The sequence below is a fragment of the Medicago sativa genome, chromosome 7 (genome assembly GCF_051527215.1).
Source record: "Medicago sativa cultivar Bolivia chromosome 7, Bolivia_mono, whole genome shotgun sequence".
Taxonomy (NCBI): Eukaryota; Viridiplantae; Streptophyta; class Magnoliopsida; order Fabales; family Fabaceae; genus Medicago; species Medicago sativa.
Genome location: NC_140755.1, coordinates 98,702,031 through 98,727,689, shown reverse-complemented (window position 1 = coordinate 98,727,689; position 25,659 = coordinate 98,702,031). Strand labels below are relative to the sequence as shown.

The following is a 25,659-nucleotide window of genomic DNA, read 5'->3' as shown; positions in this document are numbered from 1 at the left end:
ATTAGTCACCTTGCTCAACACAATATTTCTATTTAGAGAAATGATATTTGAGCACTTCCCTTGCACTATTAATTAGTCACCTTGCACTATTCCATAGACTAGTCAAAACAAAAGGTCATCGAATTGAATATTACATACTCCCTCCATCTTTTGATATTAGTCGTTTAAGGTTTATGCACGATTATTAAGGAAATGATTAGTTGTGTTGATTTTGATGGTAAAATTAGTATCATTTACTAAATCACCCTTATTAATTGTAGTTAGTGAAGTAGTTAAGTTGGATGAAATTCAATATATAAGGGTATAATAATGGAAAAACATAATAAATGCTGCATTGGTATTCTAAAGTGACAATTATTTTGAGAAAAATAAAAAACGGTAAAGAGACAATTATTATGAGACGGAGAGAGTATTTTAAGAGTTGTGTTATTTAGACACTCATTTCAATGACAACTTATAGGATAATCATAATCTACAAAGAAAGTAAAAACATAAGGTGAGTATGAATTATGAAAGATAAAGTTGTATGGTTGTATAAATATTATTTCTCATATTTTAACATATTGAGATATGTAGCCTTTCCTCTATTAGTTAGTAATCATGACCCAATCAAGCGGCTAACTGTGTATGCATACATAGTTGAACTTTTGAGTTGCTGCTTATTCCTATTTTGCCTTATGAATAAAGCAATCAAGTTTAGGCTTTAGGGTGAGCTAGTCCAAGATATAATGCTTCAAATCTATTTTCTTTGAACTAGTCCTTGATTCCATTTCTACTAGCCCATTTCTCATTTTGTCAAAACTAAAAGCTTGAGCTACATGGTTACAGAGTTACATTACATTTTTATAGAAACTGTATAAAAACATTACATTCCATTTCTACTAACCCATTTCTCCCTCTACCTCTCTCCTTTCATTTTTACAGAAACTGTCACTTGAGCTACAGAGTTACATTACATTAAAAACAAACGCATACAAGTTCTGTCGTTCAAATCTCAGTCTCAAAGGCAGTGATAAAAGCACAAAAATGCAATATTTTTACATTATTCAATTTTAAGCCATACACTGAATCACTAATCATATTTGGACGTTGTATACTATAAAATATCTAAGCCAAGAAAGAAAAAACAACACAAAATAGTGGGAATCTACATATTATTTACACCTGGTGTATCCAACACAACACATGAAACTGACTGTTTATGTTTCCTCCCATTACAAGATTCGTATACTAGCTACAAGACTACAACATGTATGTATTTAAGGTTTTCAGATAAAAAAGAGCTTAAGATTTACAATGAAAAGAAAAGCAATCAAAGCCAAACAAGGCTTTATCAAATTAGCAGCAACAGGATGAACCTTCCCAAACAAACGCATACACCCTAACAAAGTCACAAAATTTCCAAAACAAACCACCAACCCAAAACTAGTTGCCCCAAATCCAAAAACAACAGGGTCCCACAAGACAGTGTATAGAATCTGAAGCAAGTAAAGCAAAAGAGCAGTTAGATCTCTATGAAAGCCACCATCAGCCCAAACCATCCATAAGGTGTAAGGCCCATGATGGTGGAAACCAAAACGGCTTTTTAGAACTGGTTATTACTTCTTTGTTGTGGTTTGAGAAGGTGAAAGAAGAGGATATGTAAATAGATAAAAGGGTTATTGAGAGAGGCAATGAAAGTGCTATTATGAGTGATCTAAGACCACGTTTGGCCAACTTCATTCTTTTGTCTCTTTTGTGATTAATTGTTCCATTTTGGTCGTTTGTTGTGGTGGTGGTGGTGGTTTGGTCGGGTGTGATGTTTCTTTGTCTTTGTTTGAGGTCTGTGGTTGTAGAAGAAGCCATAATGGGAGAAGAGAAGAGAGGAGGTTGAGATAGGAATGAATGAATGTGTAAGAGAAGTGATGATGAATGTTTTAGGGAGAGAGCGTAGAAATAGTGTGTATGAGGAAAAAGTGAGTGACAGATGGAAGAAGTGGAGAGGGTTTGAGGGAGAAACATTACGCGTGTGCAAGAGAGACCGCGTAAAGATAGGAATGAGGATTAAGTTTGTCTGTGTTTCTGTTTGATGATGTTGACGATGATGTTGTGGAAGCTGATAGTTGCTGCACGTGGCCAATACTTTTTTCACATTATTGCACCGTCCATCAACAATAACATCCGTTCAGCTCAAATTCAGGGGTGGCACTTTGGTGACATTAATGTCACCGTGCCATTGCATCTAGGCCACACATTGTTATTGCCATTGCATCTGGGCCACACAACACATCTAATGTCACCCAATGTGTGGCCCAGATTTAATGTCACCGTGACATTAATGTCACACAAGTATTTCCCCCAAATTCAGTTGTGTCTTAGCCGACGTATCCTGAAATAGTAAGATACAGGAGCAAAACTTCCATAATCACGACCATAAATTACATTAAATATTAAAATAGTATATTAATATTAATATTAATATTATTAATGCATTTTTCCATATTTTATCGCTTGAGTGTACGCTTCAATCCAAAATATTTGTAATTGCGACTGTTAAAAGTCTTGCTCAAAGAAACAGAGCAAAATCAAATTGTTTCCTGATTAATTATTTTTTAGAATATGCTGTTGTAGAAAATTAAAGTCTACTTTTCTTTAAGGAACTAGTTACAAACCCGTGCTTCGCACGGGGGTTCAGTAACGTATTTGACAAAATATTATATTGGAAGGATAGATTGTGAAATGACAGATAATTATAAACCATAATACAATATTTAGAGTACTCTTACATTACGGATTACAAAATTAAATCTTTAAAATGGTTTGATCACAAGTAACAAATGAAAACATATTTTGTCAGCTGTAGAAACACTTTTCCAGTAATAATTGATATCTATCTATAAACCAATGAAAACCCTATTACCAAAGCTGCCTGATTTATATCATTTTGACTTTCAGCTTCAACATATATAAATCATTTCACATGATCTACAGCAAAGACAGATATTAACTGCAATTTAGTATCTAGTTCTTTCAGGCGAACAAACTTCTGCATCAGATAGATAGCTGAAAGCCTCTCTACCTAATTTATATCATTTTGTGTTTTTAGCTTCAACGTATATAAATCTTTTCACATTATCTATAGCAAAGGCTAGGGATGTCAATGGATACCCATGGGTACGGATAATATGATACTCGTCCCCGCCCCGTTGGATAAGTATGATACCCGTGCCCGCCCCGTATCCTCGTGGGTACTCACTATACGGGTACCCGTGGGTATTGAGGTATCCATGGGTACCCATGGAGTTTTGAATTTATTTATTTTTTGGTACAAATAATAACTTTTTTTAATTACCAAAAAACTTCAACTTTTAAACATCCATACATAATCCACTCAAAATTTCATAAATCATACATAATTCATAGAAAATTCATGATTCTTATATAATCTATATGTTTTATGATGTGAATGAAGTGGAAACGGTGAACTTAATAAGATGAATTAAAAAAATTTAAAATAAAAATAGGTTATTATTGAGGATTTTTAGGTGGGGGGTAAAATTTTCTTCAATAAGGTACCAACATTAAGTAATAAGATATGATATATATAAAGATATATTAGTAATTTACTTAATTTATTATCGGGTATGGGTACCCATAGGTATGGATACAATCCAATCCGTGTCTGTGTCCAGATAATAATGGGTAGTCAAATACCCGTTTATTATACCCGTGGATACCAGTTTAGCTACCCGCTCTATACCCGTGACGGATTTTACCCACGGGTACCCGTGGGCATGGGTATTTTTGCCACCCCTAGCAAAGGCAGATATTAAATGCAATTTAGTACCACGTATATAAATCCTTTCACATGATCTACAACAAAGGTAGATAGTAACTGTAATTTAGTATCCATTCCTTTCAGGTGAACAAACTTCTGAATTAGACAGATAGTTGAATGCCTCTCTACTTGATTTATATCATTTTGCCTTTCAGTTTCAACGTATATAAATCATTTCACATGATCTACAGCAAAGGCAGATATTAACTGCAATTTAGTATCGAGTCCTTTCATGTGAATTATACGCACTTTTAAAAACTTGTTTTAAAGGAGAGATGTTCAAATTATGGAATATTACCATTCTTAGTAAATTTGAGAATGAAGTTCGCATAATCCAAATATTTGTGATGCATGGTTTAAGGCATGGGGTTCAGTAACGTATTTTGTAAAAAAATTGTTCCGAAGGAAAAATGAACAAATTAATGAATATTGCACAAAAATTAAGAAACTTTATCAAAATATTTATGAAAGCTTTAATAAAAGCAGGAAAACATCATAAATTACATAATAGTTAAAATTATAAAAGTGAGCGCTACTGTCATAGAGTTACCAAAAAGGGATTAACACCAATATTTATATGACACAAAATGAGCGAAAGAAACACATTAAACTCTTTAGCGTCTTGTGTAGGAACTTGTTATTAATATTTTGACCGTTAAAAAATAAAAAATCTCTTTGACGTCAAAAAAGTAATATCAACAGAGCAATATTCAGTCTCTTCACATATGCTTAGTAATATTCAGTCTGGAAGATTACATTGAAAGGATAGATGGTAAAATGACGGATAATTGTGAATCATTGTAATATGTCAAAATATAAACCTTAAAAACCATGAACCATCAACTTAGTTTTAAATAGTTAAAAATAAAAAATTGTAAAATAGTTAAAAGTTTTTAAAAATATAAAAATTGGAAAATATTTAAAAAAATTGGTGAGGTAGCACTCAACCAAGCAACACTAAAAAAATTATATGCATTAGCGTAACAAAAAAACTGACAGACGGACATAAAATATTACTCTAAACGTTAATGTGTGTATATATTCGCGAGGTTGAAGAAAGGAGATAAAAATATTTGGGATCATTAAATGACAGCGTGAATAAAAATATTTGTGATATTGTGATGATTAAACGATATTGAAATTAAATATATAAGTGATAAAAAGATAATAAAATTCCTTTGAAAAAAGGTAATAAAATTAAATGGAATCTCCTTAAAAAATTAATGGAACGGTTAAAAAAAATAAAGTTAAATGGAAGAAAAAAACATATTGAAATATAATATTAAAAAATAAAGAAAAAGTTTCCGGCGTGAGTTGAAAAGAGGTGCTTGTGAAATAAATTGTCGAGAAGTAGTTTTTTAAAGTAACATTCAACAGCTTTTGGTCAAAGCTCATTCCATTCAATTTTATGCGTTCAAAAAAAGCACTTTTTTTAGTAAGTACTTAATTGATATTGTATTCGGCTTAACTTCTCCTTAAAAATGTAGAGAAGTTTGAAAAAAAGTCGGGTCAAACGATACCTTAATCTCCCACAACGGCAATGTAGAAGCAATTGAATTTGGGAGGAAAAATTGAAAAAATAGTTAAAAATATAAAAATTGGAAAATAATTAAATGTTATTAAAAATATAAAAATAAGAAAATAATTAAAAAAATTGGTTAGGGGCAAAAATGGAAATTCATAGGTCAAACCTTAAAAAAAAAAAAAAACCCTCCAATAATTGAATTACCAAAATGCCCCTCATAGGGGCAAATTGGTAAATTCAATGGACATTTCCTTTCTTACATATACTAGTTACAAACCCGTGCTTCGCACGGGGGTTAGCTACTTTTTTGACAAAATATTATATCGGACGGATAGATTGCAAAATAACAGATAATTATAAACCATAACACAATATTTAGAGTACTCCTGCATCACGGGTTAAAAAATGAAATGTTCAAAACGGCTTATCACGATTAACAAATGAAAACGTTAAGGACCTTTTTTGTAGAGAGAGATGCAAAGCAAGTTGCAGCGAAGACAACAATTGAGAAGGCTAAACGTGCATTGGAAAAGTAGTGGCTTTCCACAACTCAATAACTGTAAAGTTAATTTAGTAGAATAATTGTGAACTGTGTACTTGATCCGATCCACCACCCCTGCATTATGCAGAGTCAATCTAACCTCGTGGGTACCCACTATACGGGTACTCGTGGGTATTCAGGTATCTATGAGTACCCATGAAGTTTTGAATTTATTTATTTTTTGGTACAAATAAAAACTTTTTTAATTACCAAAAAACCTCAACTTTTAAACATCCATACATAATTCGTTCAAAATTTCATAAATCATACATAATCCATATGAAATTCATGATTCTTAGATAATCTATATATTTTATGATGTGAATGAAGTGGAAACGGTAAACCTAATAAGATTGAATTAAAAAAATTTAAAATAAAAATAGGTTATTATTGAGGATTTTTAGGTGGGCGGTAAAATTTTCTTCAATAATGTTAAAACTTTAAGTAATAAGATATGATATATAAAGATATTTTAATAATTTACTTAATTTATTATCGGGTATGGGTACCCGTGGTTATAGATACAATCAAATCCGTGTCTGTGTTCATATTAAAATGGGTAGTCAAATACCCGTTTATTATACCCGTGGATGCTCGTTTAGCTACCCGCTCCATGTCCGTGACGGATTTTACCCACGGGTACCCGTGGGCAATTAGAATACTATGGTTTTGAAATTCTTTATTATATGTTTGAATAAGTTATAATTTGGAAAATCTGTTTATTACTAAAACCGATTCGTATTTGCGCTCAGGTTTCTACTCTTTTTAATAATGTTGATAAATTTATCTAAGAACATATATGTAAATGTTGCAGATTAATAACTCTAAAATGATAAACAGTCAAAGACGTTGCACATTTATAAACTAAAAAGGATCATTACATCTACTAATGCGGGTGCGGTTCCAGAAGTGGACCTCGATCCAACCGAAAAACTTTTTTGCTATAAACTTTTTAAAGTAATGAAGGAAATTTGTTCTAATGGAAAATATTATTATTCCAAAACATGGAAAATGTATTATACTTGGTATCCTTCCTTAGTATGATAGCAATTCCAATCCACATGGTATTATTCTTATAAGGTGTGGGAAGCTAGAAACTATCTACAATCTTCCACATGACTACCATGTCACATGAATGAGTATGTTCAGTAACAACAAATAATTCAATTTGCCAAACACTTTCTACTCAGCTAATAATGGACAAAGTAAACTCTCTTTTGAAATATTGAATAACCAAAAGCATGGATAAAGAGAACTCATAACTTCCATGAACAATTCATAAGTTCATGTGAACCCCTCTGTGAAAAAGTATCAATCCACAAAGGTTCTTCAACTCCTTCTTCCAAAGAATATAAGCTTACGAAATCCTCTCACCACTTTTGAAGAGTTCTCCTCATCATTTATCCATTTCTTCCTGTTGTGGATTGATTCTTGCATTGCTTCGTTACTCGGCGGAGGAGTAGAGATTTGAATCTCTGAGACTTTAGATGAGGTAACATTACTTTCTTCTATTTTCTGATTCACCTTAGAATTCACAGCAGTAAATATTAATGGTTTGTTAGGTAATGCAGCTGTAGAAGTTGTGATCATGTTAGTATTATTTCGAAGTTGGTTATTATCACCACGAAGTGAAGTTGTCATTGAAATATTATACAAAATATACATGCCAGAATACAATTTCCAAAAGATTAGAATATGAGTGAAAATGCAAACTTCATATTCATAAAAAAGAATAAAAAAATAGAACATTTACATGAGATTGGAGCATTTTCTTTTGACATTGTTTTCAACCTTCTTGTTTTCTTAACTTGGAGAACATTTTTTCTAAGAAGTCTAGCCTTTGCTGCTTTATTTTTTCTCACCCCATCTTTAAAAATCAAGTGTTCCTTTGACTTCTGATGATCCATCTTAAACGAACTTTGTCAAGAATTTTGATTCCAAAATCTTTCCCAAACCATTTTAATATATGCAAAGATACCATAACCACAACCACTCATTGTTGAGCAACAATTGACTATAATTAATGAAAAAGCAAGCATCAACAATATAGTGACACCTAAATTTTGATTGAAACTACTTATAGTTGAAAAAATAGAACTCCAAGGAAAGCAAGAAATCAGATATGATGCACAAAAATCAAACGAAAAAGCAAGTCCCTGTTGCGATAATTGATAACTAATTATTTATGTTAATACCTGCCTTGGTTATTCTTGAACCCGTCACAAATTCCTTGTGTACGTAGAAGTTACATTCAACTAAACATTATTCATTCTAATTGTGTCATCACAAATCAAAGGCAAAATCACTTCTCATATTGTTCAGTAGGTAGATAGATACCAAAGAAGGTGATCATACCTAAGGTATCATATAAAGGAACACAACAAAGTCCATGAGCATTGCAGGCTTGAAATTATCCTAAAATATGTAAGAACATGTTGAGTTAAAAGGATAATAGAAGCTAGCTTAGCAACACTGAAATTGATCACCACTATTGGTGACAAAGGATGTCCAAGAGAGAACAATCACATTCAAAACAACATTTCATATTCCCTCCAAACAAAGGTTAGTTTCAAGGCGGCTGCCTAGCACTTCCACCTTATTTCATCTTCAATTGATCCACCAAGGTTGAAAACACTCATATTCAAGTATGATTTGTGCAAAATAGTGCAGAAAATTTTTCCATGCTAGAGGAGACAAAATGTGAGAGTTTAGGATCTTAAAATTATAAGTTATCTAGCATCATGGCCTACGGTTTTGTTAACTAATTATCCATATACTTGTATAATGACCTAAACCACTTGTCACTTTTGAAGTGACTCATTTTTTAGACTTATTATCAGAGCATAAATAGCTTTGTTAATACGCTTTTTTACAGCAAAAAGTGATAAAAGGTCATTTATTTACCTGCATTGTGATCCCTCTTTTTCATGCCGGCCTGAAAATTTAAGGCACTAAAATATATAATTTTGATAAAGTTGTATAGTCCATCACCAAGGATTAATGCAATGGAAATAAAAACATGCATCATGAAAATAAAGAAAAGTTAAGACTTAAAATGGAAGAGAAAAAACACAACTCAAATCAAAGAAGTTCTAATAGAGTGTTCCTAAGTTTTTGTTTATTCAATGACCTTATAACCATTAAGACTCTTCATGATGTTTCTTTGTCTCTGCAACATAACATACACATTGATGAGAAGATAGACATAAACTTGGAAAAACAGCTTCTCAAGCCGATTCATATAACTCAAGTTTTGGATTACCTAAAGTCAACCATGTACCTTAAAATTCTGTGACAGAACAGCTGTGTTTAAATAGCAACTGGGACATTTAGGCAAATTATAAAATTATGAAATTAAACATGAAGAAACTACTGTATGTCCTCTTTCAAACGCAACTGGTCCCACTTGAAAAGGAGTTTCCAAGCTTAAGATGTTAACTTTCTAAGCTGACTGATGCAACATAACTTGTAAAATCGAACAGCTCAATTCATAAAATCACTATAAATCACATAACCAATATAAAAATATAAGACTTGACAGTATTAAAGTAGTAAAAGTAAGCTTTCCAATCTAATTGGTTTCGCAACCAACAAATTCATATTTATGTAGGCATATATCAAATGTGTGTACAATTATAGGACATAGCAAATTTTAGAGAATAGAGATACATTTGAACTTATACTCTTTGAAAAATGAAAGCATGAATTATATCACATGTATGTTACAATCATAATTTGCACTTTTATATTATCTAGTACTAATCATAATTAAGCATGCTCAACTGTTTTGCATACAAACAAAACATCATCAATTTTATCACAATCATAATTAAGCATGCTCAATAATCAAACCCTTTAAGAAAAAACAAATGCCAAATGTGTAAATGTGTAAATAATAGTAAACCTCATGTGTAAATGTTCTGACAGGTATGCCAAATGCCCTAGCCAATCCAAAATCTGCAAGCCTTACTGAATTAGTGCGCCAAATATCAACAAATTCTGTGGTTTCAAGTCTCAATGAAGAACTCTATGTGAATGACAATAAGCAACTCCACAGAGCATTTGATAAAGGAACATCTGCAAAAGGATTAAAGAATTCAAACTCCAAATTAACTGGCCAAGTTCACAAAAATTAGCAGCTCTATTTTTAGAAGCTCCCACAAAAATTCGCATAACTTTTTAAAAAAAATATTACAGCAATCCAGATCCAACTACGCTCCAAACATTTGAACCGCTACCATGAAAAATCTCAAAATCACCGATGGATGCACTTCGTTGCTTCTGTACCGCATGAGCTATATGATTTATGTCTACCTTTATCTGGCTGAAGTTCAAAACACTCAAGTATCTGATAAGAAACATTCGTCAGTAGCCAAATACAACAATAAATGATAATGCAGATAGGCACCTGAGTTTATTGGGAAAATAGACACCTGAAGAGATCCAACTTACAATATCAAAAACCCGGTTCGGATCCAAATCAAAATGACCAATCAATGACTGCATAAGTAAGGTAAACCAAAATTATGATCATTATCGTTATAAAACAAAAACAGAAAATTATGGAATAGTCATAATACTTCAAATTGTTAAGATCTTAATAATGCCCATTGTTGATGCAGATCCTTTTTTAGTCAATGATGCTTCAAAAAAAATTGTATGGAACACATAGTTAAATTCATTTTGGTTAAGAATGATTAATTAAAGCAGTATTTAGACAATATGCATACAGTGGAATACACAATAAAATTGCTATGATATAATAACAAAACCAAAATGATCAAAAAAAGAAAGAATAAAACTAATTTACTTCAACTCTTCAAGCAGTGACCTTTGACATGTCCAAAATCCACGGCTTGAAAATTTGTTCCACACATTATGAAGCCAATAATACCTAACTTCCCAGGAATCAAGTCTAATGGAACTTCTCAAGTTAAAATCTGATAGAATCATCGCTATTTAAATAATATGAAAATGTCTATTGCAGCTTAAAATCATTAAAATAATGTGATAAGATAAACTCATACAATTCTCAACAGGACACAAATCATTGATTTGAATTGAATCAACTTATACAATGCTTCTAAATTTCTCACAATGCACAATCAATGAACCACACAACACCAATTTGGGATTAACCAATTAAAATCAAAGTAATTTTGGGGCTTCAACTATCAAGATGAGAAAAAAGCTCAATTATTTTAAAAGAATGAACAAAACCCATGTTAATTAAACGATAAAGATCGAAAATTGGAAGCAGAAAAACACACTAACACAACAAATTGAAGCCAAAACTGAAATTGCAAACACAAAATTAGGGCACAAAACTAATTCCAAATCAAATTAAATTCAAATCAAACATAAACCTGATGAAATTCAACAACAATTTCACACCACAAGTGAAATATATATAAGTATATGAATTCAAATTCAACAATTCAAAATGAAACACCATAAGCCGGATCAAACAATAAACATCATAATTCATAAACATAAAATATGACCAAAAACTTGCAATAATTGAACTGTTGTGCCAGTAAAATATACCTTCAACCAAGATGGTGCTTTGAAGATCACAATATCAGACACATCCCGCTTTCTAAAGAAGAATGAAAACTGTTACACAAGATTGAAAAGGGTCTTCAGCTACAGTCACAAATTGTCCTGCTTCCTCCCTTTTCTGCGTTCACCAAACAAATACAAAACCCTCATTAAGATACCAACTCACCAAAATACACATGAAAGCATGAAAAAAAGCCACAAACAGAAACCCAGAAAACGAAAATCATCCAAGAACAATAAAATTCTGAAAAACCTTTTTCTGAACCTAAAACAAACCAAAACCACAAAATCAAACCCTTAAAATCACAAAAACAACTTTCTGGAGACTTGCATGCAATTAGATTGATTGAATAAAAATTAAAAAGTTGAAAAATTCAATTCTCTAAAATTATTGTTTGAATTTGAATAAAAATGAAAACCCAAGGTGAAAATTGAGGGAGAGGGGTAGAGGAGAAGAGGATTGAGGCTTGATCTGTGACATGCATGCTGATGAAAGATGGAGAACCGTGGATCAGTGTGTTCGACGGCGGCGACGGCAAGATCAACGGCGAGGTTGACGGCGGTGGTGTGTTTTATTTTAGAGAGAAGGCGTTTTTTTTAGCATGCTGAAGAAGGAAATGGAAATGAAGCAGTAGTGAGAAAGCGCCGCCGTTTTTCGCGACGGAAGAGAATGGTTCTCCTCCCATTCCCGTTCCCCCTTTCTTCTCCCGTTCCCGTTTCTCTCTCCCTTTTCTTTTCTTTTGTTTTTTTTTCCTTTTCACATATATATATGGGGGGAGATGGATATTTACCAATTTACGAAAATACCCTCAGAGGGGCAAAATAGTAAAACGTACGGACATTCATTTTTCTATCTAGTTTAGTAGATGAAAATGATTAAACATCTTGGTATTGCGTATTGTCGACAATATTTATTTTGTCATGTTACTTTAATCATTTACTCTTTAAAAAAATGTTTAAATTTTATGTTTAAGCATTTTTTCCAACAAGAAAACTATTCATTCGATTTTTATTATATCAAAATGGTTACCCATTTGCACTGAGAAATTTTAATAGACACAAACATAAATAAATAGTGTTTGGAGTTTGGACACACACATCAATGGTTTTTTTTTAATAATAAAAATGAAATTGATAATATAATGATTTAGTATTTTGAAGAAATACATTTTTATGTGTGTGACTAAACACTATTTATTTATATTTGTGATCATGGAAGAATGTCTCATTTGCATATTGTGGGTTAGATTTTTTTGTTAAATTATTGAAAAAAAATTATTAAGGGATGAAAGTATAGATTTTAAAAAATTTCAAAACCTTGTTTTTCAGAATTAGCAGCAAATAAAGGGAACCAAAATAGCAAAAATATTTGAAATATAGTTTTGATGGGCCCATCCATGTGATTTCCAAAAAACGAAAAGTAAAGTCAGATTTGACTTTGCTTAAAAATAAAAGAGTAAGACGTGATTTCCTAGTTTACTTCATTCACTTTCTGGTTGGTTTGTTGCTGTTGCTGTTGCTGTAAAAAATGGAAATCGGAGGCAGGAGATTGAAAAACATAGAAACATTGGCCGTCGAATCAGTTACACAATCAGCACCACCCCCGAGATCAAAACGAAACAACATATTCACGGAAAACCCGAAAATACCCATAGCAATTGCTCTTCTAATTGCCGATGCAATCTTCGTCTTCCTCATAATCGTATTTGTCCCTTGTAAGTTTCACTATTTCCCATATTCCATGAATCGAATCAATGCATATGCTAATAACTTCAATTTCTTAATAATTTCAGATACAAAGATAGATTGGGATGCTTACATGTCACAGGTTAATGGGTTTCTAGGAGGTGAAAGAGATTACAATAATCTAAAGGGTGATACTGGTCCTCTTGTTTACCCTGCTGGTTTTCTCTATATTTACTCTTCTTTTCTTTATCTTACTGGTGGACATGTTTACCCTGCTCAGGTGGTATTAACTTCACATCAAATAATGTTATTTACTTGTTCATCAATACATGCACTTACTGATTCATGTCTTTTCTTTTTCTCATTGCAGATTTTGTTCGGATTTTTGTATATCATTAATCTTGCAATTGTTCTCTTCATCTATGTCAAGACTGATGTGGTAAGCACCAATTTCCTCTGTAACTAGTTCAATTTGGATCCCAAAGGGGTCTTTGTTAACTATGGTGTTAATTTCATTGTTTTTGAAATTTCTTTCAGCTTCCATGGTGGGCTCTTTGCTTGCTTTCTCTTTCAAAACGAGTGCATTCTATCTTTGTTCTTCGTCTCTTTAATGATTGTGTGGCCATGACTCTTCTTCACGCTGCATTGCTCTTTCTCATGCACCGAAGGTGGAATCTGGGTTTGATTGTGTTCAGGTAAAGTCTGACTTCCTAACTTATCTTTCCATACAGCTAAAATGTTTACATGACTAACGTATAATTATTTTGTTAGTGTGGCTGTTTCGGTAAAGATGAACGTGCTTCTTTATGCTCCACCTTTACTGCTCCTCATGCTGAAGGTACATACTATACCCACTGTTGAGTATGCAGCATTTGTTAATATTACTATCCATTGGCAACCAGAACGGTGCTCACGTGGCTTCTTCTTCTTTTCACACATGCAGGCTATGGATATTGGTGGTGTTTTATTGGCATTAGCTGGTGCAGCATTGGTTCAGGTTCCTTAACATTCTGTTTACTTGATATACTTGTGATGCTATAACTGCAAAACTTTTTTGTGGCATTAGACTTTCTTTCTGTATTCTTAAATGCTTTTGGTATTTTAATTTTCTCATACAAAACAAAATGCTCTACACAGTTAACAAATCTTTAGCTTCCTGATGGCTGGTGCATTTTTTTCTCAAATATTGTTTTCTGTATTTTCAGGTGAGTTTCTCTTCTTGGGCTTCATGATTGATTGGTTCTAAAGGGTGAGATGTGTCTAATTCTGGTGACATTTGTTAACTCCTATCCTGATGGATGACTGCTGCAGATATTATTGGGGTTTCCTTTCCTGGTTTCACATCCAGTTGCATACATATCAGGAGCCTTCAATCTTGGCCGAGTCTTCATCCATTTCTGGTACTTAGTTTTTTAAGTTTGTATTGTGATATATGCTTGATAAGAATGTACTCTGCAGACAAATTTAGTCATATGCTAAAATCTAAATCCTCGCTAAGGTCGGTGGTTCTCCTTGGCCTTGCATGAGGGCATTCTTCCTCTAATCTAAATTCATTAATTATTTTTTTTAAAGTCATAAAATTCAATTTGAAAGCTTTTTTTTTGTGGTCCAGTAATGTTGATTAGACAAGGCAAATAACTCAAATGAGGGTATATAAAGTTTATTTTATGCAAGGATCATTAGCAATCTTCTGGATCTAAGAAACATAATTAGAGAGGTTCCTCCAGATGCAATACATAGGCTAAAAAGCTGCTAAATATTTGATTCCTTATACGGTGGTTAAATGGAGATATGATTTGTAATTTTTAGGTTAAGGCTGTTGGCAAGTGTCTAAAATATATTTGGTCTCTACACTCTAAACTTCATTCATGTATTAGATTCAGAAAAACAGCTGATTTTTTCTCTCTATTCTCCCATCCCATGTCTTCATTTGTATATAATTTTTCTTTATTGGTTCAGGGGTTTATGAAATAAAAATACAAAGATTGAAACGTTTTATTAATTCTCACCTAATGTTTCAATCTAAGTGAATGCATTGGTTTCTCCATTTAGATGGATAGAATCTGATAGAACTGGTACCAAACAGAATGTGATTGAACAATACAAGACTTTATTAATAACAATTCTGGGGAATTAGTCACAACCAGAATGTCCTGTATACACATGTTACAACAGATACAGAAATATAACAATTAAAATAAGGCTTAGACTCGGGTTCCTCTCCAAGTTTTTGAGAGCTTGGTCTTCTCAGCCCCTTCTCCTGCAATATTCCTTAATGAGAGGTCTAACAGAATCCTTCCCACACCCATCTTGTTATTCTCGTATCGGCCAAAGCAGCATATGCTACTCCTTTGTGCAAAACCCTGGCTGAGAGATCATTAACCCGAGTATTAAAAAGAGGATCAGTGGATTTAATTGACCTCTTACTGGTAAGGATGATTCAAGGTGGTATTTCTGTCACATGTAAATGTATAAGGCTATTTCTATCTTTTGAAAAGAACCAACAGACCAATTCTTCTCCCTATCTCTCTGTCTCTCTCTCTCTCTCTCTCTCTCTCTCTCTCTCTCTCTAAATCAATCGTGGGAGGTGAAAATTTCACTAGAGGGGTCAATGCTGGGATTTGAAAGGGCTTGCGTAATTTTGTAGTGAATGCATATGTATTATACTTAATACCTATACTCGTTTCACTTAAGTCCAAACATCAAGGGGTATTTTGAGTTTGTGACCGTCCTTTAAGGTTTTTTTTTTTTTTTTGGGGCTGAGAGTGGTGTGGGTGGGTGTAAAGTGTAATTTACCTTTATTTTATATCGTCTACTTGGGTTTTCTGATATTATTCCTATTGTATGTTATCAGGTCTGTTAACTTCAAATTCATCCCTGAACCAGTATTTGTATCCAAAGGATTTGCAATCTTTTTGTTGGCTGCTCACCTCATAGCACTTGCTGCATTTGCACATTATAGATGGTGCAAGTAGGTATAAACGTTATATTTTATTATTTTCTATTCAGAAATGGGTTCTAAATTTTTTGGTTAAAGTACAAGGAACCCCATCAACCAACAGTCAATGGGAAAAAACCTTGTGGTTTAAGAAACCACAATTTGATTTCTTGAACTTACCAAATCATGCATGTTGATTCCCTACAGGGGTTTCTCCTCATGCACAAGGGGTTAAATTTACCCTTCTGCTCTGTACTACTCTGAATTTATTTAGCGAGTCGAGTTACTGAGTTTTGAACCACACGGAGGTTTTCTTCCATCGACCTATAGTAAGGGTGGGTTGTGTGCATTATAGTTAAAAAAAATCTTGATTATTCTTGTCAAGAACATTTGATAAATTCTTTATCTTTTCTTTCTGCAATAAATAATGTGAACCTAACATTGAGCAAGCAATGCTGCATGGTGTTGTATGTTTGCAATAAAGTTCCAACATCCAGTAAGATTATAAACGAAGTGTTCTGGACATGGAAATATTGTGATGGCTTAGTTAAATACAAGATTAGATAAGACAAGGGATGAATATATTAAAAAATTAGGCGTATCACGTAGTGAGGAAATGATGGTAGAATAGTGTCTAAGATGGTTTTGTCATGTGGAAATATAAGATTGATAAAAGCCGTGGTGAGAAGAATTGAGGGGATGAATGACCCAATATTTAGAGGGAGAACTGTAGAAGAAGACTAAAAAGAAATTGTAACCGAAACTGAAACCGTTAAAAAGGAATTAAGGCTTCTACTCCAAAGACGTGTTTTTTGATAGAACATAATCACCTTATTAGTTCCATATAGTTGAGTTTACTCCACTTGGTGGTAAATGTTTTTATTGTTCTTGTACTGCTTATGTTTAATTCACCATGCCACCGAAAATTCCTATTGTAATTAGAATATATGGGATGCCGTCTATCAAAAACAAAAAAAGTATATGGGATACCGAGATATATCCGTTTGAAATAATGATGCAGATGGATTGTATATGTTTACTTATTTAGTTGCTTACAGACATGAAGGAGGTCTTCTCAAGTTTCTGCATTCAAGATATGTCTTTATGAGAATGAGGTTTGCACTTTTGTTCTCCTCCTCATTTAAGAAGCATGGGAAGAGCAGTTCATCATCCATCAAGATCCTCACTAAAGAACGTAAGTAATTAGTCTTGTGTTGAATTTAAAAGGATATGGTAACTTCCATTTTTTCGTGATTGGTGATACCTAATATTGGCTCTCTCTCAGATATTGTGACTACCATGTTTGTTGGAAACTTCATTGGCATCGTATGCGCTCGTTCGTTGCATTATCAGTTCTATTCATGGTAAGTGTGCTGGAAATGACCTTTGTTTTGTTAATGATACTATTACTTGCTTTAGATGCAAAAGTTGTTTGGTTTGATTGTACTTGTGTATACTTTTAGCTATTTATATATTTATTTAACTTCTGTGAATAAAAATTGTCTTTTGGTGTAAGTTTATAGCCATCCTTTCATCCCTTTTCACAGTTCCATTAATACTGGTATTTCCATTTTTGCTGTCCTTCTTGAAGATGTATCATGAGTTAACCAACTTTTTCTGTTGGTGGCCAATACTAATTCTCTTATATCATATTTTCCCATAAATTTTACCATATTTATGCCGAGCTTTCTTGAACTATTTATGCTATTATGCACATAACAACACTGCTGTCTCACGTTTGTGGTCTTGTATTCTAACAAATGCAAGGTGCTAATCTTGTAATTTGGCTTACGGTACAGGTACTTCTATACCTTACCATACTTGTTGTGGAGAACACGCTACCCAACATTGATCCGGTAAGTTAACTTACATTCTTGCTTTTGTTCGTCTTTCTTTTATAATTTTATGTTCTATTGAATTCATAAATGATTATTTTCTCTATACGATCAAGTAGATTGATTTTGTTTGTGGGAGTGGAGCTGTGCTGGAATATCTATCCTTCAAACAACATTTCATCAGCTTTACTTTTCTGCCTTCACTTAATTATTCTCTGGGGTTTGTGGTCTGCTCCTCCTGAGTATCCTTATGCAGAAAAAGAACCGTCGTCCCAGAAAGACAAATAGAAGTTCAAAGGTTCCCTTCCTCTATTTTGTGGAGGAATTGGATGGCAAGTGATTTTCCCTTATCACTCCTTCCCCTTTGATGTAGTAAATGTTTGTTTGTGGTCTATATGAGTGATAGTCTAAGAATTGCTATTTGCCCAACTGTGTTGTAAAAGAGAATACAGAATTTAGGAGCACCAATCAGTTTGGATTACGGGTGCCACATTTTGACAAGTTTTTGTTTTATTTTCACTTTCATTTATTTATTCGAAAATTTTATACTCAGTTATGTTTTCAGGCTGAATGCATCTTAAAAGGAATTATAGGTGTTTGATAGCATAAATGAGTTATTGTCGAGTAGGATTGATATTCTTGCATAAATTTGATTTTTTTTTTTTGGTATATCAATACACTCAAGATATACTGTTGGAATTAAATCTTCATTATTGTTATATAAAATGTGTTATAGGCTAATATGAATAAAAGAAAGGAAAATACTAATTGGTCCCCTTGGAGCACTAGTTAAGAAAGCAAATATAGTAACAATATCTTGGAACTTTGTGCAATTAACCCCTTAAAAGTGTGAAAAGGTGATAAATTTTGTGCATGTTTGAAATCGAGTGAAGTTCACTAAAGTAATTTTTTTTTCTTCTGATTTTTTTGAAGTTTTAAAGTTTAGTTCATAATCACCTTCAATTCAAATATGTATGTATACGTTCTAAGGAGGGAATCACATTGGAATGACTACCTCAAGACTTATTCAACTCACTCCTCGGACTTCAAAGGATGTAAGTTTTTTCAAAGGACGTAAGTTGTTGAGGGCAAATTAGAGCAGGTTAAATAGGCAAATGTTTGTTGTTAGTAAATTGTTAAGAGGAGATTAATAGCAAAGGAAAATGTTAGTTTTTGGGGATTGAACCTGAGACCTCCTTCTTAAGTCTCCTTCAACGTCATTTAATTCATCCCGGACAATTATTTTACTTCGGATCTAATTGTAGATTTCAAATGCAAGTACGGCCTTCTTTCTTCACTACTCGCCCAAATTTCTTCGTCAAAGTTCTTGATTTCTCTCATTCTCTTTTCATTCGTATAAATCTAGAGACTTCAATAATAACCGACACATAACTCTTTTTAATGAACTAACAAAAGACATTAGTGTTGACACTTGACACATAGGTCTCCCATTCTCTCTTCATTCGTAGAAGTTTTTTTTTTTTTAAATAACCTAAAACTTAAATTAAATTAATTTAAATGATTTTGGAATGATTTGTTTTTGGGTTAATTATGTTTCTAGTCCCTATAAAATAGCGACCTTGTAAGTTTAGTCCTTACTTAATTTTAATAGCATTTTTAGTCCCTAATTTTGTTTTTCTGCCCTGAGTATTAGTCCCTACTCAATTCAAATTTGTTTAATTTATGCTTAAACTCTTAAATTTTTGAACAATTTTTTGCAGACATGTTTAGAACATTACTAAAAGTTCCTCCGCAAAAAATTATCGCAAAATTTGATTTCTAAATCCAGATTTTATTACTTTTTATCTTTAACTTTTGTCGTTTTAAAAAATTCATATTTAATTCATTTCATGTCTGAAAATTCTAAATTTTAGTAAACGAACCTTTCATAGTGTTCTAATCTTGTCTCAAAAAAATCGTTCAAAAATTTAAGAGTTTAAGGATAATTAATCAAACTTTGTTTTAGCAGGGACTAAAATTATAAGTAATTTTTTTTTATAGGGACTAAAAATGCTATTAAAATTAAGTAAGGACTAAACTTACAAGGTCGCTATTTTATAGGACTAGAAACATAATTAACCCTTTTGTTTTTTTAGCTCAAATTTCAATTTTTCACAAGGGAGCGGTAAATTTGTCCTAATATTACAAGACAAAATGGTCCTTACGGATTTGGCATGAATATCCTTTAACTTTACTTTGTGGACCTAAGCTAGAGAGAGTCTTTTATTGGTCGCTCACAAAGTTGATTCAGCTTTTGAAACTTGTTGAAGCACTTCCATTCCATTCCATTCCATTCCTGAAGCGTCCGTTGTTCAAAATTCAAATCATGGTAAGGTTCCCTCTCTCTCTCTTTTTTTTTTTTTTATAATAAATAATAGTAAAAATACAATCATCGTTGCGTTATTTTATCCCTGCTTATGCTTTTCTCACGAGAATCCCCAATTTCAATATTCAACCAATTAGGGTTTGCAAAATCCGAAAATGTGCTTTGTTAAGCCTCGTAAATCTTTACCGTGCTCAAACTTTCAAACTATGAGTAACCTAGTTGGTTTCCATTTTGAATTTTTCGTGATTTGATTAGAGATTTTTCTAATATAGAGAATGTTGTATTTGTGAAGTTTTTATTTATCATATGCTTCCTTTTTTTCTCTTTTGATGATAGCATGCACATGACTCAGAAGACCCAAAGCAAAGCACTGCTGATATGACTGTTTTTGTAAGTTTTTAAACATTTTCAAGAGTCATGTTTTTTGTTCTATGATTGCATTTGCAGCTGTTTATTTCAATAATGCTAGTATTAGTAACTTAGTTGGGATGCCACATTGATTTCTGATCATGTTATCACTCTAGCTAGTTCATATTCCAAGCCTATGTGGATAACTGGCTGTCCACTGCGAGAGGAAAATAGTATAAAAATTGGTGTGCCTGATAGTAACATTTGACAAAGATTTTAGCCAGTGCTGTGGCGCTGTAGTGTAGCGGCTTCTGAACTAATCACTATTGTTCCGTGATACACCGTTTTGTACAAAGTGTTGTTAAATAGTAGCTATAGCACTGCAGCGTAGCTGAATTTGAACAAACTACTATTTTTTCGCAATCTGCATTTGACAACACTGATTTTGGCTCTATCTTATGTTTTTTGAGCCATCGTGTACTGATTTTGTTTTTAGTTAGATGATTAAATTGTTTCTTTTGTATGTCAATTATTTTTGACCTTTGCCCTCATTCTCTCTTTTCAGGTGCAAAATCTTCTTCAGCAGATGGTGAGTTCTATACTCTAGGTTCATGGAGCTGCATTGCTTATTTTAAGTATATATTAAACTGTTACTAACCATAATTTTGTTTCCAGCAAACTAGGTTCCAGACAATGTCTGACTCCATCATTTCAAAGAATATCCTTTTCAGACATTCTTCAAATTGTTGATATGATAAAGTTTGTTTAATAGAAATTTGTCAAAGAAACTAATTTCAGAAAATGGTAATTCACGATAGAGATCTTGCTTTTCCCCTGTAAATATCATTTTTTTAGAATAAAAATAATATATCGTAATCATTCAAATAGGCGCAATCACAAGAGATTTAAGTTTCTTTATATCTTTAACCTGTGCTCTTAAATATATTTTTTTTTCAAGGAATATCTTTGGTGAATTGGTTGTGTAAGTTTGGTTATATGGTGTTTAAAAGGTTGAGTTGTCTGTGTCTTGAAAAGTTAAAGTTGGTATCAGAACTCAAACCTATAACACAATGGCATATTTACACAACACCACTGATGGTAAATTATTATCGTGCATAGCTGCTTCTAAAAAAAATTCTTTATAGATTCAGTGCATTCCCCTTACAGATGTGCATGATTTATGACCTACAACTTAATGTGATTTGTGTATATAGTGTATCATGTATATTGGCTAAAACCAGGATGAGTAGTGATACTAATTCTATTTCAGGTATCGGTTTGTATATGTTGTGTCATGTATATTAGCTAAATCAAGATGAGTACTGATACCAATTGTATCACATGGATATTGCTGAGTTGCCTGTTATTATTCATATTGTTGAGTTAATGTTCTCCTTGACTCCATTGCACTTGACGAAATGGGAAGCCGTATAAATGAGTTGGAGCAAAGCATCAATGATCTAAGAGCAGAGATAGGTGTGGAGAGCTCTCCATCACCTGTGGCCCCTGTTAAGCCAAAGGAAGAAGAGTTGAAGAAAGAAGGTTTGGAATAAGATACATCAGGATTTTGTCCCTGTATCTTGTGAGTATAGAAGTGATTCGGAACTCAGATATTTGTCATGGAACATATGAGTGCACTCTCGTTTGTAGCTAAAGTTTGTCTCTGTTAAAAAAATTACAGTACTGCTGACTAATTTTTTTCTTTTCCCAATTCGAGATGAGCTAGACTTGTTACTATTGGTTGAAGAAAACTTTTGTTATATTGATTACTTTGTTCTCCTTCTGCTCGATTTATTTGCATGCTCAGGCTGTTTATTCATTCGTTTTTAGATTGCACAGAGGGCAATTCGTGTCCCTAGATCCAAGGCCCCTATTATGTGAACTGTATTATGAACCTCTGTTACTCGAATATAGTTCCTGTAAAAAAATAATGATTTGTTTTTTGAGGCTTTCAATTTCACATCTACTAGCCACATGCTGGCACGAGTAAATAGCCTCACTTGTTCAGATAGCTGGTTGCATCCTAAACAATTCCATTGCTTTTAGCTGTTAATAGGGTTCCGAGAAGATTGACCCACATCCCAATGGGGACTGCAATCTCATCAAGCAGGATCCAATATAGGGAGCAGGATTTCTCTCCCTTTAAGTAAAGATGTAGAGTTCCATTGTTATCGTTTTCAGTGTAACGAAGACATACTTAGATATTTATATGGGTCATGTTAACTTGTGCCCTTAGGGCACATGTTAAGCAACCCAAAAATGAAAACATTTTCTTAAATTTTGTGCATTCAATTATTGAAAAGTAAAAAAGTTAAAGTCAAATGCATTAATTACAATAAAATATTTCTATTTTGAATCATTAACTTGTGCCCTCAGGGCACAAGTTAACATTTCCCTATTTATATATAGAACTATAATAATAAAATTCTGTATTTTAATTGAGAAATATACATCATTCCTACTATTCAATGTACATTGCAAAATGAGAAAATTTAGTTGGATGAGGAAATCTATCCTATATGCCTAATAAGTCTGCCGATGGAGATTAGTTGTCGTCTAACAATAATGAATACTCCATACTCTAACAAGATCTGGGAACATCTTGTTATATAAACATCATGAAGTCAATCGAAGAAAAATGTCTCATAATCCAAGTTGAACTAATGTTTGAAGCTTTAACAACTGATGTTTCTTCCAAGTAGAAGTTCAAAGTATTATTTGTCCTTACAAGATGGCGACCTCATCTATGCCAGTTCAACAATGCGTGAAAAATAAATATTAGTATATCAAAGTTTAACTTAAGTTTGTTCTCTTTGGTTTTAATTGAATCAACATCGATCAGGTCATTGTCTTACCGTAATGATGTAGAGGAATTTTGATTCAATGCAGGAAAAAAAATGCATAAACGTTATTCATATTTCTATCACTCTTTTCGTCTTTCCAATGGATACTAATATTTATCCGGATGAACAAGCAAATGAAAGAAGACAATCCATTTACTACAGCAACAATATGTCAATATCAGTTTCAAGTTTAATTTACATACACTTATGAAAATCAAAGACGGAAAGGAAACACCAACAAAAGCAAAACATACATAACCTCATTCATCATCATAACTAGAGGAATATATGGTAGAAGGAAAGTTGAACATCTAAGAGTTACGGCAACGGGTGATGGTGGCACAGCCACGGGAGTAAGGATTTGCTTCTGCACCAGTCTGACAATTGTAATAGGATGCACCCTTACGAGAGCATGGCACGGTGTTCCTCTGCAGTGCTCTGTAGCTTATATAGTGTGTGGTTGCTAGGATACGCCGGTGAGACTCTGAATTCATTCCAAACTCACCTTCTTCTATGCACTCTTCTATAGAGCCTTGGCAAGTTGGTGTTGTAGTTGGGGCCACCCACCTTAGATGGTGCTCGCCTGTTGCACCGCTTGTGGCGGGAAAGATGGACATGGAAACCATGAACAAGTACAAAGGTAGTAGGAGAAAAGAAGCACTTGACATTGTTTTAAGAGGTGGTAGTTAATGGTGAAGCCCCTCTTATTCTTCTCTCTGCTTTCAAGTCTTTATGCATTCTATTTTTCACCAATTTATAGAAAGAAGCTTACTTGGAGAGTGGGAGTGGGTAAATAGCTTGTTTATCAAGTATTTCTGTTTTCTAACATGGGACGGCTTTACCAAACTTGTCACTAGTTTTTTTTTAATTCTTGTAAAGATCTCGTCTCTTGTGCTAAAATATTTACACGAATGCTGAGGAAAAAAATGACAAAAAATAGAGGTGTACAATATTGTGATATGTTATTAAGAGAAATTTTTTTTTGAGGATAAAATAGACTTGTATAGATCTCGTGCAAGATTGCTAAGTGGCTAAAATGTCTTGGCCCTCTGCCACGGCTTAGGTTCAATTCTACCAAGGACATCAATGTTCTGACTTCATACCCACAGCACTCTATTTCTTAAGTATTTTTCGCTTTGGGCTTTGTGTAAACTACTCGTTTTTGTTGTAGTTAATTAATAGTTATGTAAATTATGAGTGTTTTTTGTTTTTTAAACAAGCATGAGCGTTGTTCATAAACTACTTTTAATCTTGACTTTTAAATAATGTAGGACGTTTTGGTGTAGCAGAATAATGGCCTAAAAAAAGTGAAAATTTTCACCATATCGTGTAATTAGGTGAAAGAGTTTATTTTACCCTTCAAGTTCAAATGTGCTCTGAGTGCTGAGAAGAAAGTTTGGTAAAAGTAAAATTAGAGAGTTCAAAACCTACCAAGAAAATGACGTTGAGAATGAAAGGAGCATGGATGATACTAGGTTCGGATTCAAAGCATTAACTGAATGTTGAAAGTTCAGTCTGGGCATAAAATGTATGAATTACGCAGATGTCTAATTCAACAGTGTTGTGTCCGAGCCCTTAAAATCTTGATGTTGGGTTTGAAACTTTGAATCATGCTGCCCCCACTAAGAGTGTTTTTTATCCCCAAAATCCCGTAAGCCAATTGACATTGAGAAATGAGAACCAGCTTCTGGAAGGAATATCTTGTGCTTATCTAAGTCAAGTTTCTTCAGAGGGAAAATTTGCACAACAACACAGATCAAACGTCATTGGTTTTTTTTTTTTTTTGAGCAATCAAACGTCACTGTTATGGCTTGAATTTTAAGGTTTAATCACTTTTTTAAAAACATTTGAGTAATTCAAGGGATTGTGATAATGATGATACAGGGCTGGGTTGGTTTATTCACAAGGAGAATTTCTAAACACATTGACACTGACCCAGAGTGAAGGTTCTTCCTTATTAATGCTGGGAAGGGACAGAGATTTTGGTAAAAGCAAGGTACCCTACACTTACCTCAAATAGTGCACATATGAAAAAAGAAAAGGACTAGTTCTGTGTTGCTAGGCATTATTCTTCTTTATGTATTGGTTCTAAAACGCAAATGTGTATATATAAATTTTATATGAATTGTTATTGATGATATTGTTATACAAAATCACATTCTACACAATTATTTGAAGCATTGTTATACAAAATTTGACATCTAGTTTCTACAAAGTACAAACCTATACTCTATATAC

General features: G+C 33.0%; 4 protein-coding genes and 2 long non-coding RNA genes across 9 annotated transcripts; 2 read left to right on the top strand and 4 right to left on the bottom strand.

The window, feature by feature from the left end:
* Positions 1–1,013: 1,013 nt before the first annotated feature.
* TSPO (TSPO(outer membrane tryptophan-rich sensory protein)-like protein) lies at positions 1,014–1,886 on the bottom strand. Its single transcript, XM_085723705.1, is given in 2 exon segments — positions 1,014–1,545; positions 1,547–1,886. Coding segments are annotated over 2 exon segments (576 nt in total). The 5' UTR covers positions 1,846–1,886; the 3' UTR covers positions 1,014–1,268.
* Positions 1,887–6,853: 4,967 nt separating this feature from the next.
* Positions 6,854–12,180, bottom strand: LOC146911022 (uncharacterized). 3 transcript variants are annotated; one of them, XR_015017811.1, is made up of 8 exons: positions 11,951–12,180; positions 11,431–11,563; positions 10,336–10,383; positions 10,079–10,231; positions 9,788–9,960; positions 8,788–8,818; positions 8,239–8,298; positions 6,854–7,407 (listed from the first exon to the last, which is right to left on the bottom strand). It is a non-coding gene; the product is annotated as an uncharacterized LOC146911022 (long non-coding RNA). The 3 variants fall into 3 exon arrangements; XR_015017812.1 differs by having other exon boundaries at positions 6,854–7,398; XR_015017813.1 differs by lacking the exon at positions 6,854–7,407 and adding an exon at positions 7,800–7,897.
* Positions 12,181–12,928: 748 nt separating this feature from the next.
* ALG3 (asparagine-linked glycosylation 3) lies at positions 12,929–18,456 on the top strand. 2 transcript variants are annotated; one of them, XM_085723702.1, is made up of 12 exons: positions 12,929–13,160; positions 13,239–13,411; positions 13,502–13,570; positions 13,669–13,826; positions 13,903–13,969; positions 14,075–14,128; positions 14,443–14,531; positions 15,986–16,102; positions 17,128–17,264; positions 17,355–17,433; positions 17,869–17,925; positions 18,024–18,456. In XM_085723702.1, the coding sequence occupies exons 1-12, from the start codon at positions 12,974–12,976 to the stop codon at positions 18,190–18,192; spliced, it is 1,356 nt and encodes a 451-aa protein (XP_085579828.1). In that variant the 5' UTR covers positions 12,929–12,973; the 3' UTR covers positions 18,193–18,456. The 2 variants fall into 2 exon arrangements, with proteins under 2 accessions (XP_085579828.1, XP_085579827.1); XM_085723701.1 differs by having other exon boundaries at positions 13,239–13,414.
* A 1,639-nt stretch (positions 18,457–20,095) lies between these two features.
* Positions 20,096–22,368, top strand: LOC146911020 (heat shock factor-binding protein-like). Its single transcript, XM_085723704.1, has 5 exons — positions 20,096–20,233; positions 20,567–20,620; positions 21,144–21,167; positions 21,254–21,296; positions 21,989–22,368. The coding sequence occupies exons 1-5, from the start codon at positions 20,231–20,233 to the stop codon at positions 22,129–22,131; spliced, it is 267 nt and encodes an 88-aa protein (XP_085579830.1). The 5' UTR covers positions 20,096–20,230; the 3' UTR covers positions 22,132–22,368.
* Positions 22,369–22,976: 608 nt separating this feature from the next.
* Positions 22,977–23,577, bottom strand: LOC146911019 (uncharacterized). Its single transcript, XR_015017810.1, has 2 exons — positions 23,434–23,577; positions 22,977–23,322 (listed from the first exon to the last, which is right to left on the bottom strand). It is a non-coding gene; the product is annotated as an uncharacterized LOC146911019 (long non-coding RNA).
* Positions 23,578–23,732: 155 nt separating this feature from the next.
* On the bottom strand, positions 23,733–24,089 carry LOC146911018 (rapid alkalinization factor-like). The gene has a single exon (XM_085729484.1). The coding sequence runs from the start codon at positions 24,087–24,089 to the stop codon at positions 23,733–23,735; it is 357 nt and encodes a 118-aa protein (XP_085585610.1).
* Between the last annotated feature and the right edge of the window lie 1,570 nt (positions 24,090–25,659).